Here is a 14,784-nt window from a genome sequence, read left to right on the forward strand (position 1 = left end):
TGTTTAATTTTATCAGTTATAACCAATTATTTATCATAGTTAAAAAATTACTCCACCAATTTATGCCTAATACAGATAGTTACTTGTAATTATTATTTGAGTATTGATAGTACATATCTGGAGTTTAAAGAAAATGACACCCGCAAGAAAGAAGAAACAAGGAAAAATCCAAGGCAAAGGCCTGGCTGGACGTTGCCCTGTGTGATTTTCAAAGACAGCTGATACCGGTTTGAAAAGCCACCGAGTGGGTCCCGGTAAAACTAAGAACAGGACCCACAAAGGCGGATCCTCTCGCGGACTCTCCTGACTAATCTCTCTCTCTCTCTCTCTCTCCTATGAACCAGAAAGGAAATCTCAGACAAGTTGCAAGTATTTTTCTTAATTACAATTCAAAATCAGAGCAGAACCATAAATCCGCTTCGCTTTCTAAAAAAATTAGTTGCTTCTTGCTGTTACAGAGTGTAGATTCTTCGTGAACATAGTTAATCGCACTTTGCTTGGTTTGCTTTCTTCACTCCCATGCTTCGCTTTCTGTTCAACTTAAGATCAGCATTCCACACGGATAATTAAGCGATTTCTGTTGAATTCGGTCAACTCCAGTCAAAGGAGGAGGTTTGGTAAGCTGATAGCCAACTTAAATATCGACAAATGCCAATTTTATTAATATTATTTCTTTGGAATTAAGGGCTACAACTTTCATTATGAGGAATTGCCTCATGTTTGATCAAGGTATTGCATTTTGTTGCGCCACTACCCTTATGTAGAAATTTGCTGGTTGCAAAATCTTCATGTCTTCAATTTGACTTTTGTTGTTTTTTCTACAGCATTCAATGCCTTTAACCTCAAATTCATTTGTAACTTCCAGTTATTTTTCTATATTTATTTCATGTGTTATTGGTTTCCTCTTTAACTACTTATCTACCTCTCATGAAAAGGATAAGTTAGACTTTACAGTTCTAGTGTATGTCCTAATTTTAAAAACTTTTGTGACAAAGCTTTATGCATCTTAAAGAATCTTCTAACTTCGTTGAAAACATTTGTTTGCTAATCTGTTTTAAAAGGAATTGCTTTTTTTTTGGGTTGTTTGGTGGTACCTGTAGTTATCTGACAGGCTAGCATACTAATGTTTTCAGGGAATGGTATTTAGCTCTTTGTGGAGCTACTCGAGACAGTTCTCATCAAGAAACTTGTTGCCACTAGAATGATTCTGGAAGTCAATCCCCCACGTTGAGCAGGTTGATGCATTGGCTAAAGTTATGAATCACCGCCAAGACGAGTTTGTGAGGTCAGTTTTCTGAGAACTTGTGCAATCCCCTTTTCCTCTCAATCCACTAAATGCTTTTTCCAGGTTAAACCTTCTAGTAGTTTCTTTCTGAATGTAAATAACACAAATGAACAGATTTTATAGATTTATAAGTGGAAAATAGACTAATTCTAGACCTGGAGGGAAACAATAGAAAGCCTACATAGCCTTACCTATTTGAAATTGGATGAGAACAGAAAATTAAGAGGGAAGTCCAAGCACATTTATGTTTGGTTACTTAAATGGGTATTGAAAAAGCTTAACGAAGTAAATTTTAGCATGGACTATTCTCTTTTTTTCGTTTTGTATATGTATAGATGTTATATAACTGCACCAATTTGCTGACATGTTTTTTGCCAACTTGTATTTCTAATACTTGAATTAATTGCCTTGCAGGTTTCAGGATTGGAAATCAGAGAGAAGCTCTGAGGGAAATTTTCATGCTAAAGGTGGAGTCCACCGAAGTAAAGTTGTAATAGCTTCCGACGAATTACATAATCGCTTGGAATCTGGTAAATGGAGGGCCAAAGGCATAATACAAGCTGTAAAATCTAGTTTAAGTGGTTTTGTGGAAGAAAGCTTGGGATCCAAAAAGAACATTCTTGATCCTCAAGGACCTTTTCTTCGAAAGTGGAACAAAATATTTGTATTATCCTGTGTAATTGCTATCTCCTTGGATCCTTTGTTCCTTTATATTCCAGTGATTGATAACGACAACAAATGCCTGGGGTTAAACAGAACGTTGGAGGTGACAGCTAGTGTTTTGCGTTCTTTTACTGATATATTTTACTTTCTTCATATTGCCCTTCAATTTCGAACTGGTTTTATTGCTCCTTCGTCACGTGTATTTGGAAGAGGTGTTTTAATTGAAGATGCTTGGGAGATAGCAAAGAGATACTTATCCACTTACTTCTTGATCGACATTCTTGCAGTTCTACCACTACCACAGGTGCATGTTACTTCCCTTCAAAACATTACTTTGGCTTTCTATTGAAGAGAGACTCATGGTTGGTACATTTTGTGAAAAGATTATTCTGGTTCAAGCAGGCAATGTATCGTATCTCATGGAGATCATAGATTTACATGATGTGGAGCATTTTTGCACTCCATGTATTATATTGCATGTTAGCTTTTACCTACTTCCTATGTAAATAGAAATTTATGTTCAGTTGTTTACTCTTATCCTTTTATGTATTTTCAGGTTGTAATTTTAATTATAATTCCTAAGTTGCGGGGTTCAAGATCTTTGAATACCAAGAATTTGCTGAAGTCTGTTGTCTTTTTCCAATATATTCCAAGGGTCCTTCGAGTGTATCCTTTATATAGGGAAGTCACAAGAACATCTGGCATACTCACTGAAACAGCATGGGCTGGAGCTGCTTTCAATCTCTTCCTTTATATGCTTGCCAGCCATGTAAGCTTGCAATAACCTTGAGTTACAATTCTGATGGATAGTATACTATCTACTCTGTTGTTCAAATTTGTGTTACCCAAAGTTACCTATGGTTGATTCTATCTAAAAGGTGTCCTTTAAAATTTTGTTATTTTGACTAATTGGAACCTTAGAACTAAAAGTTATGGATTTTCAGCCATCTTAGGTTTTCCTGGCATATAAACTTATGATATGCCAGCAGATATCAGTAGTATTATGAAATAGTTATATCATTCTCTATTATATTTTCTTTTAGCGGTGACATCATTCTCTATTCTATACTATCTTGTACTCATTAAACTGAGAATTGAGTGGCTTTGTGCTCTTTAGGTACTTGGAGCCTTTTGGTATCTGTTTTCTATAGAACGCGAAACTACTTGCTGGAAACAAGCTTGTGGAAATTCTTCTCCCTGTCATCATGCCTCATTGTATTGTGATGATGATCATACAAAATTTAAAACATTGCTGAACAGTTCCTGCCCTATAGAGACACCAAATGCAACGCTATTTGATTTTGGGATATTCCTTGGCGCTCTCCAATCAGGTGTTGTGGGACCAATGGATTTTCCGCAGAAGTTCTTTTATTGTTTCTGGTGGGGTTTACAAAATTTAAGGTACGCCTGCACTATGTGCCTCTTATGCATATTAAAAAACAAGTTGGTTAGATCTTTATACCCAAGTGTTTTTCTGTTTAACCACATTTGCATGTACTGTGTAGTGATTACCAGAGGCGGATCTAGGATTTGGAGGTTCCGGGTGCCACACTAATTTTAATGTACACGTGTTGTATTTACATGGTCCAAATAGGATATTTATTGGGTCAGTTTGATCTATTTTTTATTTCGGGTCAGTTATTAGTCTTATCGGGTTTATATATGGACAAACCAATCAAACGAAAAAATAATTACATTGAAGTTGTTCTCCTAGAAAAAAAAAATCAATTTTCTACTATCTATTGATACATGATAACAGTAGATACGAAGCGAAAATAGTGTGAAGTTGAAATAGAGTGTATAGACTTTTATGTATTTTGATAGCATAAATTAAGAAGAATTATTCTTGAAAAATGATTCTATAAGATGGGAAAGAGAAGGTTTTTGGAAGGAAGAAACTTTTATAACTTATAGAAGAAGAAAGATAAAGTTACCAAGAATTAATAAAAGATAAAAGCAGAGAAGAATTAATTAAATGCAAATAGTCAGTAGGTAGTAAAGAAAAAGGAAGAAAAAACAACATGGTCTCCAGTTTGTCCTAAATGCATGAAATGGAAAAAATATTAATGTGCTTAAGGCTAGGATCAAACTCCTATCACTTGGGAGACAAACCAGAACCTTTGCCAGCGGCACCCAACATTTTGCTGAGCTGGGTGCCACTTAATTCTATTTGGCAACTTTGTCTGTATGTATACATATATTTACAACATTTCGGCCGAGGTTTGCGGGTGCGTGCCACCCCCCTCTTCCTTAATAGATCCGCCCCTGGTGACTACTAACCATCTATTAGAAGTTCAAGCAGCAATAGAAAGAAACTTCTTTGTAGAATAGTGTATGCGTAGCTTGAGCATTTTGGACTTTGCGATGCTAGAGCACTCGGTTGGTTTTTATTGGTTTTATAATGTTGAATTTTGTGACCATCTCATCTAATAGCTCAAAGTGTTAGAGGGAGGATATTGTTAGTTACTCCTATTAATTTAGGTTTGCAATACGTCCTGTCACATATTGCCTAACTCTTTTTTTTTTTTTTTGGACTAAGCACGTGAAACTATTTATGTTGATGGATGACAGTGAGACTTGAAACCAAGTCCGTTGATATTATGTTGAATTTGGTGACCACCTTGTCTAAAATTTTAAGCTTCAGAGAGAGGATACTTTATCTATTTATTTAGGTTTACAACAGATACCATTCAAGAAAATTCAGTCTGGTGATGGAAAATAACAAGGGTAAGAAAGAGGGGAATCATAGGTGAGGGACAGGGGGTTCTTTTTTGGGGTGAGGGGGGAGACACAGTGAGAGATGGATTTGGTAAACAAGGGGTGGGGGTGTTTCAACTTGTATGTCAATATCATCAGGACATGCACAATGATGGTTTATAACTGTTTGTTTTGGTTTCATTTTTTCGGTTCGGTTATTTTCGGTCTTGGTTTATAAGTAAATTGAACAGAATAGAAATAACCTCGATTCATTTTGGTTTTCCTGTTTGAGTCTAATGTTCACATTTAGAAAATTGGTCTATTCTTTCTCTGAAAGTAATTGGACCAACAAAAAGGAGGTAGGCTAAATCAATAAATAATTGAATAGAAATATCTACAACGTTAAACAAATAACGCAGTGGTTCAAATCTCAGCAGATACAGAAACACTAAGTAAACAGCATTTTCATCTCTGGCTCTCTTTCGAAGATCTTTGTTGTTGTTTTCCAATAAAAAAGTTATCAATCAGATACTTATTTTAATGTTCTGCATCAGTCTTTTACCGGCAGCTGGGTAGACATTAATATTAAAAGCAGACTAAACCTACCCTATCACAGCTGGGCAGTTCTTCAGTTAAACAGATTTTTGTTTTCCAGAAAACGAAAAACCAAACCGAAAATTGAAATCTCTTTTAATGTTAAACTGAAGAATAGCCCAAAAGATATTGAACTGGAAATATCATATTTTTTTCTGTTCAGTCTGTTTCTTTGGGTTATAACCAAATAATGCCCACACCTAGTAGTGTATCTCTAATCCAAATGTGGCTTTGGAAAAGAAACTAAGCAAAGGCTCTTCCATTGAGGTCGATAAGGTTAAAAGAATCTCCGAAAACTTGATGCACTGCCAAAAGATTAATTTCTTTACTTTGCCAGGTTGTATTATAGCTTCTCTCTTTTCAGCCTTGTCGACATATCCAGTAGGCATTTCTGGTATGTTTAGCCCTTTTTAAAAATAAAAAAAATAAATGGTGATAATTTACTTTCCTGACTAGGATAGATGTGGAAGTCCTGTTAATAGAATTTTGAGTTGTGTCTTAAAAGGTTCATTTTCATTGAGTTTTCTGTCTGTGGTTATTCTAACCAAAACCTTGCTCCTTTATTTTGCAGTTCCCTTGGTCAAAACCTCCAAACAAGTACCTTCATCTGGGAAATTTGCTTTGCAGTTTTCATTTCCATCGCTGGCCTGGTGCTATTTGCCTTTCTCATTGGCAATATGCAGGTAGTTTTTGGTTCTTAGTTTTTCATCACTGTTCTGGAAGATCTAAAGCCAGCATTTGACAGCACAATTCAAAATAATAGCTATCCAAGATTTTATCTCAAGAAATAAAACTTATATGGCAAAGTTCTTATTCTGGTGGCACCTCCTTTCTCTGTCATGTCACAACCTGTTTAAATTCGTTTAATTGGAAAAAAAATTATCGTCGACTTACTAAGGTTTTTGGTACGTCTTATGTGTATAAACAACGTCATGGACTGCGATTTTGTCAACCTTATGGTAGGCCATGATGCCCAGTAGAAACGTCTGTTTGGAATAAACATGTGAATCAGTTGCATTATTAAATGATGGGTGCAGGGATTTAGGGCTTCTTGAAACAGTGCCATTTTACTCTCAGTCGTCAAACTTGAAAATTTTCATCCCAGGCTCTAATCAACTAAAATACTTGTATGTGATAGACATGTCTGCAATCCTCAACATTAAGATTAGAGGAGATGAGGGTGAAAAGACGAGATGCAGAACAGTGGATGTCACATCGGTTGCTCCCTGAGAACCTCAGAGAGCGGATTAGGTGCTATGAGCAATACAGGTGGCAGGAAACTAGGGGTGTTGATGAAGAGAATCTGATTCACAACCTTCCGAAAGACCTCAGGAGAGATATAAAGCGTCATCTTTGTTTAGCTTTGCTCATGAGAGTAAGTTTTGTCACTCCTGCTCTTTGACTGTGGTTCACCCTTATTTTGCAAATACAGATGTGATTTATTCCCCTCTAATGGTTGGCATCATATATTAGATGAACTTTTTATATATAAAAAGTGAGATTTTCTAAGCGTAGTATAGTCAAAAGAATGTTGTTCTTATGATCTGTTTATTAGTTCTTGATTTTGATTATGCATGGATATTTTAAGGTGCCAATGTTTGAAAAAATGGATGAACAACTCTTAGATGCATTATGCGACCATCTGAAGCCAGTGCTATTCACCAAGGACAGCTTCATTGTTCGTGAAGGTGATCCAGTTGATGCGATGCTGTTTGTAATGAGGGGCAAACTACTGTCTGTAACCACTAATGGAGGGAGGACAGGTTTTTTTAACTCTGAGCATCTAAAAGCTGGTGATTTTTGTGGAGAGGAGCTACTTACTTGGGCTCTTGACCCTAATTCGTCAACTAACCTACCAATCTCAACTAGAACTGCCCAAGCACTCTCAGAAGTTGAAGCATTTGCTTTAGTGGCTGATGATTTAAAGCTTGTAGCCTCTCAGTTCAGACGACTTCACAGTAAGCAGCTCCGCCACACTTTCAGGTTTTACTCAGGCCAATGGAGAACTTGGGCAGCTTGCTTCATACAAGCAGCATGGCGGAGTTATTGCAGGAAGAATGTAGAAGAGTCTCTTCGTGATGAAGAAAACAGGTTGCAAGATGCATTGGCAAATGAAGGTGGCAGTTCACCAAGTTTGGGTGCTACCTTTTATGCATCAAGATTTGCTGCTAATGTACTCCATGCTTTGCGGCGCAATACTGCAAAAAAAGCAAGGGTGCCAGACAGGATATCACCCATTCTGCTTCAGAAGCCAACAGAGCCAGATTTTACTGCTGAAGATAATTAACTGCCATTAGTTAATTCTAGTACGTGGTCTTGTTGTAAATGATTGAGTGCATTTTTAGTCGTGTTTTTGTGTATAATATATTGGCAATTTCTTCAAGCCTCGAGGCTTGATGGAAAGAAAGCAATTGTATTTGTACAAAAGAAATGATGTCTACCATTTTACCAGATTATTATAGAATCCACAACAATAAATACCTCAATTCCAAGCCAATTATGGTCAACTATACAAACCCCCACATTTTGCTCCATCTGGACCTATTTTATTCTCGGTGCATGTCTCTATGTATTCACTGTTGTCGGTTTGCCTTATAAATTAAATAATTTTATGTTGATCGTCAACTAACTAAAATCTCCTTTCTTTATCAGAACTTAGGATGCACAACAAATTCGCACATGCAAAGTTCCTTTTTCATATTCTTTGCACAACATCAACAAATTAACACATGCAAAGTTCCTTTTTTCATATTCTTTTTAACCGTGGATAAAGGTTGATGGCGATTGCTCTTTAGATATGACTAATTGGTTTTTAAGTACCATCTACCCCAGAAGTCTTTCACCAGATAGAAAGAGCTAACAAGCAATATCATGTGTTTTGACCGGCTTGCTGCTGACTGCTGAATTACACTTATGTCTACCTAATGCTTTTCAACTGGGTTACCAATGAAATGACTAGGAATAAGCCATTTAACTTGAGCCCCATATCAGAATAAGTGCACAATACTTTTTAATCATTGTGATGTTACTTTTTTATTGGTAGTACCCATGGATTTTTGTTCCTTCATAATGCGCAACAACAGGCTTTTTTTTAATGTGTCATTTGGTAGATCCAAGTCCATCGCCCATTTTGGGTTCACTAGGAGCTTTGGTAACAACCATAGGAGGTGTGATGTACATGCATAAGAAAATGCAAAGCGTTCTCTTGCTTTCCCAACGTATTTATGGAAGTCGCAGGGAACTTGACCATCAAGCTTGAAAAAAGCTGAAGAGGCTTTGCACCTGAAATATGACTAATGCAGATCCAGAACAATAGTCTGGGCTTTCAAAGATATGAAGATGCAAGGGGTAGATCCGAATCATCAAGGGCATCTCTAAAAAACAAAAAATCACTCTTTACATGAATGCTATTTAGGGAGAAGAGTCTCTTGACTCAGGAGCACTTGAATCTATTCTTTCTATGTCTCATCCGCCTATATGTTTAAGCATCCGCTATTCCTCAGTTCCATGCAATGGCATTTCATCAACAGATACCACTTACTGTTCACATTGGCCATCTCAAGATTATATACAGTGTGCCGTTAGGGGGAACTCTTGATAACATTGGTGTTCGGCCAGCTTGCGCATACTTTGACTATTTTACCAGTTACTTGCCACCTTTCACAAGTACAAGCACCAAGAATTACATTACCAGTACCTCCAAAGATTTGGGCAAACAAAGAGATCACCTCGTATTTTTGTCTCAGTTTAGATTTGAACCCTGGTTTCACATAGTTCTTCAACTGTTAAGATAATAGGATTGTACACTACTACTAATTGTTTGGTTTCGCTTAATATTGATGTATGTACATAGCAGAAGAAATGGTCATGGTGAAGTAGAGGATGTACACGAGTGGGGAGAATACATCAGCAGCTACTCGTACGGTCAACGCAACTAAGAGTCATGGCTGGATAAAGCAAGAGGCTTAAATTCCGCATTTGGCTTCATGGAGTGATTGCTCAATATTCTGTGTAAGAAAGTAACAGCTTCCACAATGCATTTACCCTTGTTCAACATGATACAACTTGTCCTGCAATAAGAAAACAGATTAAACACGGGTCGTGCTGTCGAAAAACATTCACAGGAAAATGGAGTAAAGGTCGAGTTTCTACTACAGTTCTAATACGAGTTAACAACAGCACATATTTGAGATTATTTGGAGGATTTTAAGGGGGTTAGGTGGGCAAAAATGGTTTGAGGATAAGTGGTCAGACAAGGGCATTTATTTCTTTATCAACACCATTGGTTATCTGATTTAAGGGAAAGACCTCTTTGTTGATTGTATATGAGCTAGTAAGTCCTACTCAACACCAGTCCAATATCTCAGTCCACAAACTGGTCCTTCCAAATACCAGTTTTAAGCAAAAGGGGTCCAAGATCAACAAAAAGCAAATTTACTCTTACAAAGTTAGACATACCAGCCCCATATATCTCCATGGTTATTTCCATCATCCAATTAATACTCATTCTTTGACTTTTAATTGACATATTATAGATGGTTCCTCAAACCCCCCCCCCCCCCCCCAACACACACACAGAGATGCTTATTAACTAGGAATAAATGTGATCACAGTTGATTTTTAAAGCATTCAGGACCTTTGCCGATTATTTGGCATCAATTGCTAAATAACTCCGTTTCAAAGATTAGTTATTAGCATACAATTTTTTGGGCTATACATGAGTTATTGGGACAACTATTCCTCTCTGTACTTGGTTCCTTTATAGCTTTTAATATTGTATATAATCTAAGCCTCAAGTATATTTCCAGTAAAAGATGCGTTTTATCTTTCTCCATGTACACTCCACCTACTATTGACAAGTATATCCGTGCATTCACAAGTTTCCATGCCTCAAAACTAGTTAAAACTTATGCATATGTGCTGAGCAAATTTGACTTCTTTGAGATATAACTGATCAAGAAAAGTCCATTCAAGTGTTTGACTTGATAAGTTATGTCACATTTTAATGTTAGAAGTTCCAGCACATGTTAAACTCCATTTAAGTATATAGAAAAAATAAAGAAGCAGCCAGACTATAACCTCCTCGACTCCCGACTCAACTCCTCAAAAAAACCCAAAAAGGAAAGATGGGAATCAAAATGCACTCACACACGCACACACACAGAGGCAAAGAGACTACTGACCTCATTCCGTCTGTCACATCAGTTAGCTCAGCTCTAGTGGGCACCCCATACTTGACGAGCGACTCCAGGACCTGTGTTGCCCAAATGACAGGAACATGAGCAGCTTTGCAGACGGAGATTATCTCCTCCTGTATATATGCCATGTTTTCCCATCCACACTCTACAGCAAGATCTCCTCTGGCAATCATGACGCCTAAAGGATTTGGCATTTTCATTGCCTCCAATAGTAGGAGCGGCAATCTCTCAAATCCTCCTTTTGTCTCAATCTTTAAAACAACCCCCAAGTCCCCTCTTTTCCGCTTCTCAAGTTCTTGGCGCAACAGTAGAATGTCACTGACATCTCGGACAAATGATACCCCCACCATGTCTGCATGCTCGGCCACAAAGTCAAGATCTATAAGGTCCTTTAAAGTGAGGCCTTCATACCGAATATTGCTCCTTGGAATATTTATGGACTTCTCTGACCCAAGTTTACTACCTGTAGGACTTGCATGGGTGATTGATACAACAATTTCGGAAGTGCTAGTTGCTTTAATAATACCCCATATCTTCCCATCATCAAAAGCAATTGGTTCCCCAGGCTTCACTGCATCAAAAACATATCCGGATGAGCAGGTTATCCTGTGAGCACCAGCGGAAGAATAATTCAACTTGTTTTCTTCATTTTGACTATCTCGTGAGATAGACAGCAAGTCACCAACCCTTAATCTGATAAATTGCTTGAGAGGAGGAATGTTTACTACATGTCCAGCTGAAAATTTCTTTCTCTTGTCCTTGATAAACAATTTTGCACCTGACTTGACATAAGCAGTCTTGCTGCATTCAGCCATAAATCCAATGCCGGAGAAAACAGGATACTTGCTTAAGATCTTCAGTGTCCTTTGTTTTCCACGAGCATCAGATAATGTCACAACATCATTCGGCTCCAGCTTACTAAGAAGTTCTTCACCGTCCACATGTAGAACAGCATCAGGGGATACATGGGCAGGTGGAGAACCAGCTCCTGGGCTTGAGAGCCAAACTAGGGCAGGACATATCACTTGACCATAAGCATTCTTCTTGGGAGATAGTTTCAACACACGTGGACCGGGCTGTAGCGTTCCAGTTCGAAGCTTGGGCCCAGCTAAGTCCATGAGAATTCGACAAGGCTTTTCAAGGATTTGAGAGCTTCTTTTCACCCTTCTGATGATCTCACTCCAAATTTCAGGGCTTCCATGGGCACAGTTGATACGAACAATTGTAGTTCCAGCATTGAGAAGATCTTCCACTAGTGTTTCGTTTTCTATAGCTTCTTGCCCCACTGTTACCATGATATGAGTTTTTCTCTTTTCTGGCAATCTGCCCAATAACAGGTCTCCAGTATGGGATGCCCTCCTCCTTATTGTACTAATAGAAAATTCCCCGTTGATTTGTTTGTCCAGACTTTTGGTTGAAGAGATTCCTTCACTATATGAGACACTACGACTTGAAGAATCATATTTCAAGTTATCTAACAGTCGGATGCCTGCAGAAAGACTTGCAAGAACATGTTGATTTATTGTGTCTAAACTCAGAAGACCAATGGAAGAAAGTTCATCTTTAAGCTGCTCTACGTCAAGGCTTTTCAATGCCAAATAATGAATTAGGTTTGTTGCACTGACCAAGTAATTTCTGTCATCCATGGAATCTCAAGTTAGTTGCAGGAATATATGATCAAGCAGGGAAAATTGCAGTAGAGTTGCTGGTGGAAAAGCTGATAAAGAGCAGGTATTCAGTGTAACCACTCTCAATAACTTTTACGCGTAATGATTCAAGTTTATTTTAAAACACTCAAGATACAGTAAATGAAAGTACTTAAGTAAACCAAAAACTTCATCAATAAAAAGGAAGAACGCATATTGATTATGTGTCTGTATTCTACTGGATAAATCCTCCATGCTAGCTATGTTCTCATCACATAGCAATAGCCTTCCATTAGATCTTTCAACCACGCGCTTCCTACACGGTTCAATTTATGTTGTTATTTCACAGAAATGATAACTTTATCTGCTGGTATTTCTCCTTTGGGAGTCTGAGAGAGGACAGAAATGAGGGTAAACAGGCCTATATTATCTCACAATAGAAATGGACATACTTCTTATGGAAATATTTATAAAAAAAATTAAAAGAGAACATACTTGTGGGACATTGTAAGTTTGGAGGCGTTCCATTGTTCCATTGCCAGTACATGCAAATGAACAGCAATCAGCTTAGCAAGTAAGCCATCTTCCTTACCATTGATCTCATTACTTTTAGGAGTACCCTCACCACATGGCAACAAGGAAAAAGTTGTTTCCATCTCTGGCGCACAAGAATTTCCATCTTGTTTCCGATCAATGGCAACTGGATAATCAATATAGTAATCTGAACCTTCTTTTTCAGCATCGTCCTTTCCATTTGGAATAGCAAAGACAATGTTCTTTCTGGTAAGGCTTCCATTATTACCGGCTACAAATTGGAAAATATGTTCCCTAATGCCAGGAATTTTGAAAAAAGGTTGTGGAATTGAGTACTTCTTAGACAGGTTGGAAGATCTAACAAACAAAAAAGAAGCAACTTGAAAGCCCTGCAGAAAGGAGAAGAAAAGAACGTTAACCCACTAAGCAATGTTAAAAAGAGCGAAGCTAGAATAGAACAATGAAAAATTAGGGACCGTGGAGAACATAGCCTAACAGATACCAAAGGAGAGTGATAAACTTTAACTAGCAGTAGTTAGCACAAGGTACACAAAATCCAACACAAGTTCATTTCTGACACTTGAACTAAACATTGTGCTATATGAGTATCCTTGCCGCAAGAGGATTACTTACATTAGCAGTTTGATTGGTGAACATGGAAACAGAAGCTACACCACCCAACATCTAGAGACAGACACCGATAAAGTCCACAGGCAAAAGGCAAATGAGAATCTGCAGAGTACAAGGAGAGCACTTTAAACTTGAGAGCTCGCAGGTACATTTAACAACTAAATGTGAGAATGCATTAGATTTTTCTTTTCTTATAGAGGAACCGGAAAATAGCACAATAACTAAATCCTTAAAGCTCCCCTTGAGTGCAAATGAATTGAAGCCCATCTATACACACACAAATTATATTTAGTCTGTTCAAGTAAACACAAATTGTAAATCTTTTTTACAATTAAATCATACATTTAGTCACTGGGGTTGTAATGATATAATTTCCTATCTTTCCAAGAGCTTGAAATTAGTTAATCCAAATAGGCTCTAAGAAATCAAATGAAGGATAGCATCTAAAAGTACAAACATGAAATATGCTTGATTCGATAATAAAGTCTTGACACTTTACACATAAAATGTTAAAACCAAAAAAAGGAAGTAAAAAAGAAGAATTACTTTTCCCTGATATCGTTTAGCCAAGATAGTATAATCTTGAGTCCATATACTCACCCCACAACCCCAAAACTTTAGATGAAGACACATAACCACCATTATTTCTATGATATTAAAGGAACACTTTGTTCTCCTATGGCACGTTTACTTTAGCTAAAACAACCAAAGGCAAGCACAGAAAACGAAGATTAACACATACCAAGAAGAAAGAAAAAAACTTTCTGGTGATTCAAAATGAAATCTCGTAAAAGAAATTTACAGAGGAAAGGAAAAAGGGGTATATAAAAATATTAAAGATTTTGCAGAAAGGTGAAGAGAAATTACCAGGGAAGGGTTTGGGGAGTGTGGAGATAAAAAGCTATTGAAGAAATGTGAGGAGAGAGAAGTTAAAAGAAGGGTGATTGGGGAGTGTGGAGGGCGCGTGCCAGATTCAGTGTAGGCAGATCAAAGATTCTTCGGCCCCATTTAGTTTAGTACATTTATTACTCCAACAGCTATACGGCATCAACATGTGCCACAAATTCTTTTTTACTGTCTTCATTTTCCTACTCTGCTTGATGTAACATAAATAGGGCCATCAGTTTTGACAATTAAAAAAGCTGTTTGGGATAATACATAATTTCCTTCGTGAACTTGTTCAGCTTTTCCTGTTGCACACTTAAACTGTATGGGATCTTATGACCCCCCTATAATTGTTCAAAGTGGTATAAGTATCATCTTACGTGAACACCAACAATTTCCAAAGATCTAGGGGTCGTTTGGTATAAGGTATAAGAAGGTATAGTATTGGTATAAAAAATTAATATTACCTTAATGTTTGTTTGATTAGCAAACGTGGTATAAATTATCTCGGGATTAAAATTAGTGTCGGAATAATTTATACATTGTAGAGGGTGGGATAATTAGTGCCGGAATAACTTATACCTTCTTCTTAGAAATTATGCAATTTTTATTTTTAATATAACATACCAAACAGTGAATAAAAAATAATATC

The 14,784-nt window shown here is 37.2% G+C and overlaps 2 protein-coding genes across 4 annotated transcripts; one reads left to right on the forward strand and one right to left on the reverse strand.

The window, feature by feature from the left end:
• Nucleotides 1–305: 305 nt before the first annotated feature.
• Nucleotides 306–7,736, forward strand: LOC107794557 (cyclic nucleotide-gated ion channel 1-like). Of its 2 annotated transcripts, none has more exons than XM_075218838.1 (8): nt 306–729; nt 1,134–1,285; nt 1,700–2,252; nt 2,505–2,717; nt 3,066–3,349; nt 5,811–5,922; nt 6,378–6,614; nt 6,828–7,736. In XM_075218838.1, exons 2-8 carry the CDS (start codon nt 1,257–1,259, stop codon nt 7,524–7,526), a joined length of 2,127 nt encoding a protein of 708 aa, XP_075074939.1. In that variant the 5' UTR covers nt 306–729; nt 1,134–1,256; the 3' UTR covers nt 7,527–7,736.
• A 1,209-nt stretch (nt 7,737–8,945) lies between these two features.
• LOC107794535 (plastidial pyruvate kinase 4, chloroplastic) lies at nt 8,946–14,247 on the reverse strand. 2 transcript variants are annotated; one of them, XM_075219703.1, is made up of 5 exons: nt 14,115–14,247; nt 13,251–13,349; nt 12,579–13,006; nt 10,423–12,072; nt 8,946–9,309 (listed from the first exon to the last, which is right to left on the reverse strand). In XM_075219703.1, exons 2-5 carry the CDS (start codon nt 13,299–13,301, stop codon nt 9,174–9,176), a joined length of 2,265 nt encoding a protein of 754 aa, XP_075075804.1. In that variant the 5' UTR covers nt 13,302–13,349; nt 14,115–14,247; the 3' UTR covers nt 8,946–9,173. The 2 variants fall into 2 exon arrangements, with proteins under 2 accessions (XP_075075804.1, XP_075075805.1); XM_075219704.1 differs by having other exon boundaries at nt 13,990–14,227.
• Between the last annotated feature and the right edge of the window lie 537 nt (nt 14,248–14,784).

The sequence above is a fragment of the Nicotiana tabacum genome, chromosome 8 (genome assembly GCF_000715075.1).
Source record: "Nicotiana tabacum cultivar K326 chromosome 8, ASM71507v2, whole genome shotgun sequence".
Lineage (NCBI taxonomy): Eukaryota > Viridiplantae > Streptophyta > Magnoliopsida > Solanales > Solanaceae > Nicotiana > Nicotiana tabacum.

Coding starts and splice junctions, on each gene's coding strand:
- LOC107794557 (XM_075218838.1), top strand. CDS start 1,257: ATGAATCACCGCCAAGACGAGTTTGTGAG. Junction 2,718..3,065: donor TTTATATGCTTGCCAGCCAT/GTAAGCTTGCAA, acceptor TGTGCTCTTTAG/GTACTTGGAGCCTTTTGGTA. Junction 5,923..6,377: donor TTCTCATTGGCAATATGCAG/GTAGTTTTTGGT, acceptor TGTATGTGATAG/ACATGTCTGCAATCCTCAAC.
- LOC107794535 (XM_075219703.1), bottom strand. CDS start 13,301: ATGTTGGGTGGTGTAGCTTCTGTTTCCATGTTCACCAATCAAACTGCT. Junction 13,007..13,250: donor TCACCAATCAAACTGCTAAT/GTAAGTAATCCT, acceptor TCCTTTCTGCAG/GGCTTTCAAGTTGCTTCTTT. Junction 12,073..12,578: donor AAACTTACAATGTCCCACAA/GTATGTTCTCTT, acceptor CATGGATGACAG/AAATTACTTGGTCAGTGCAA.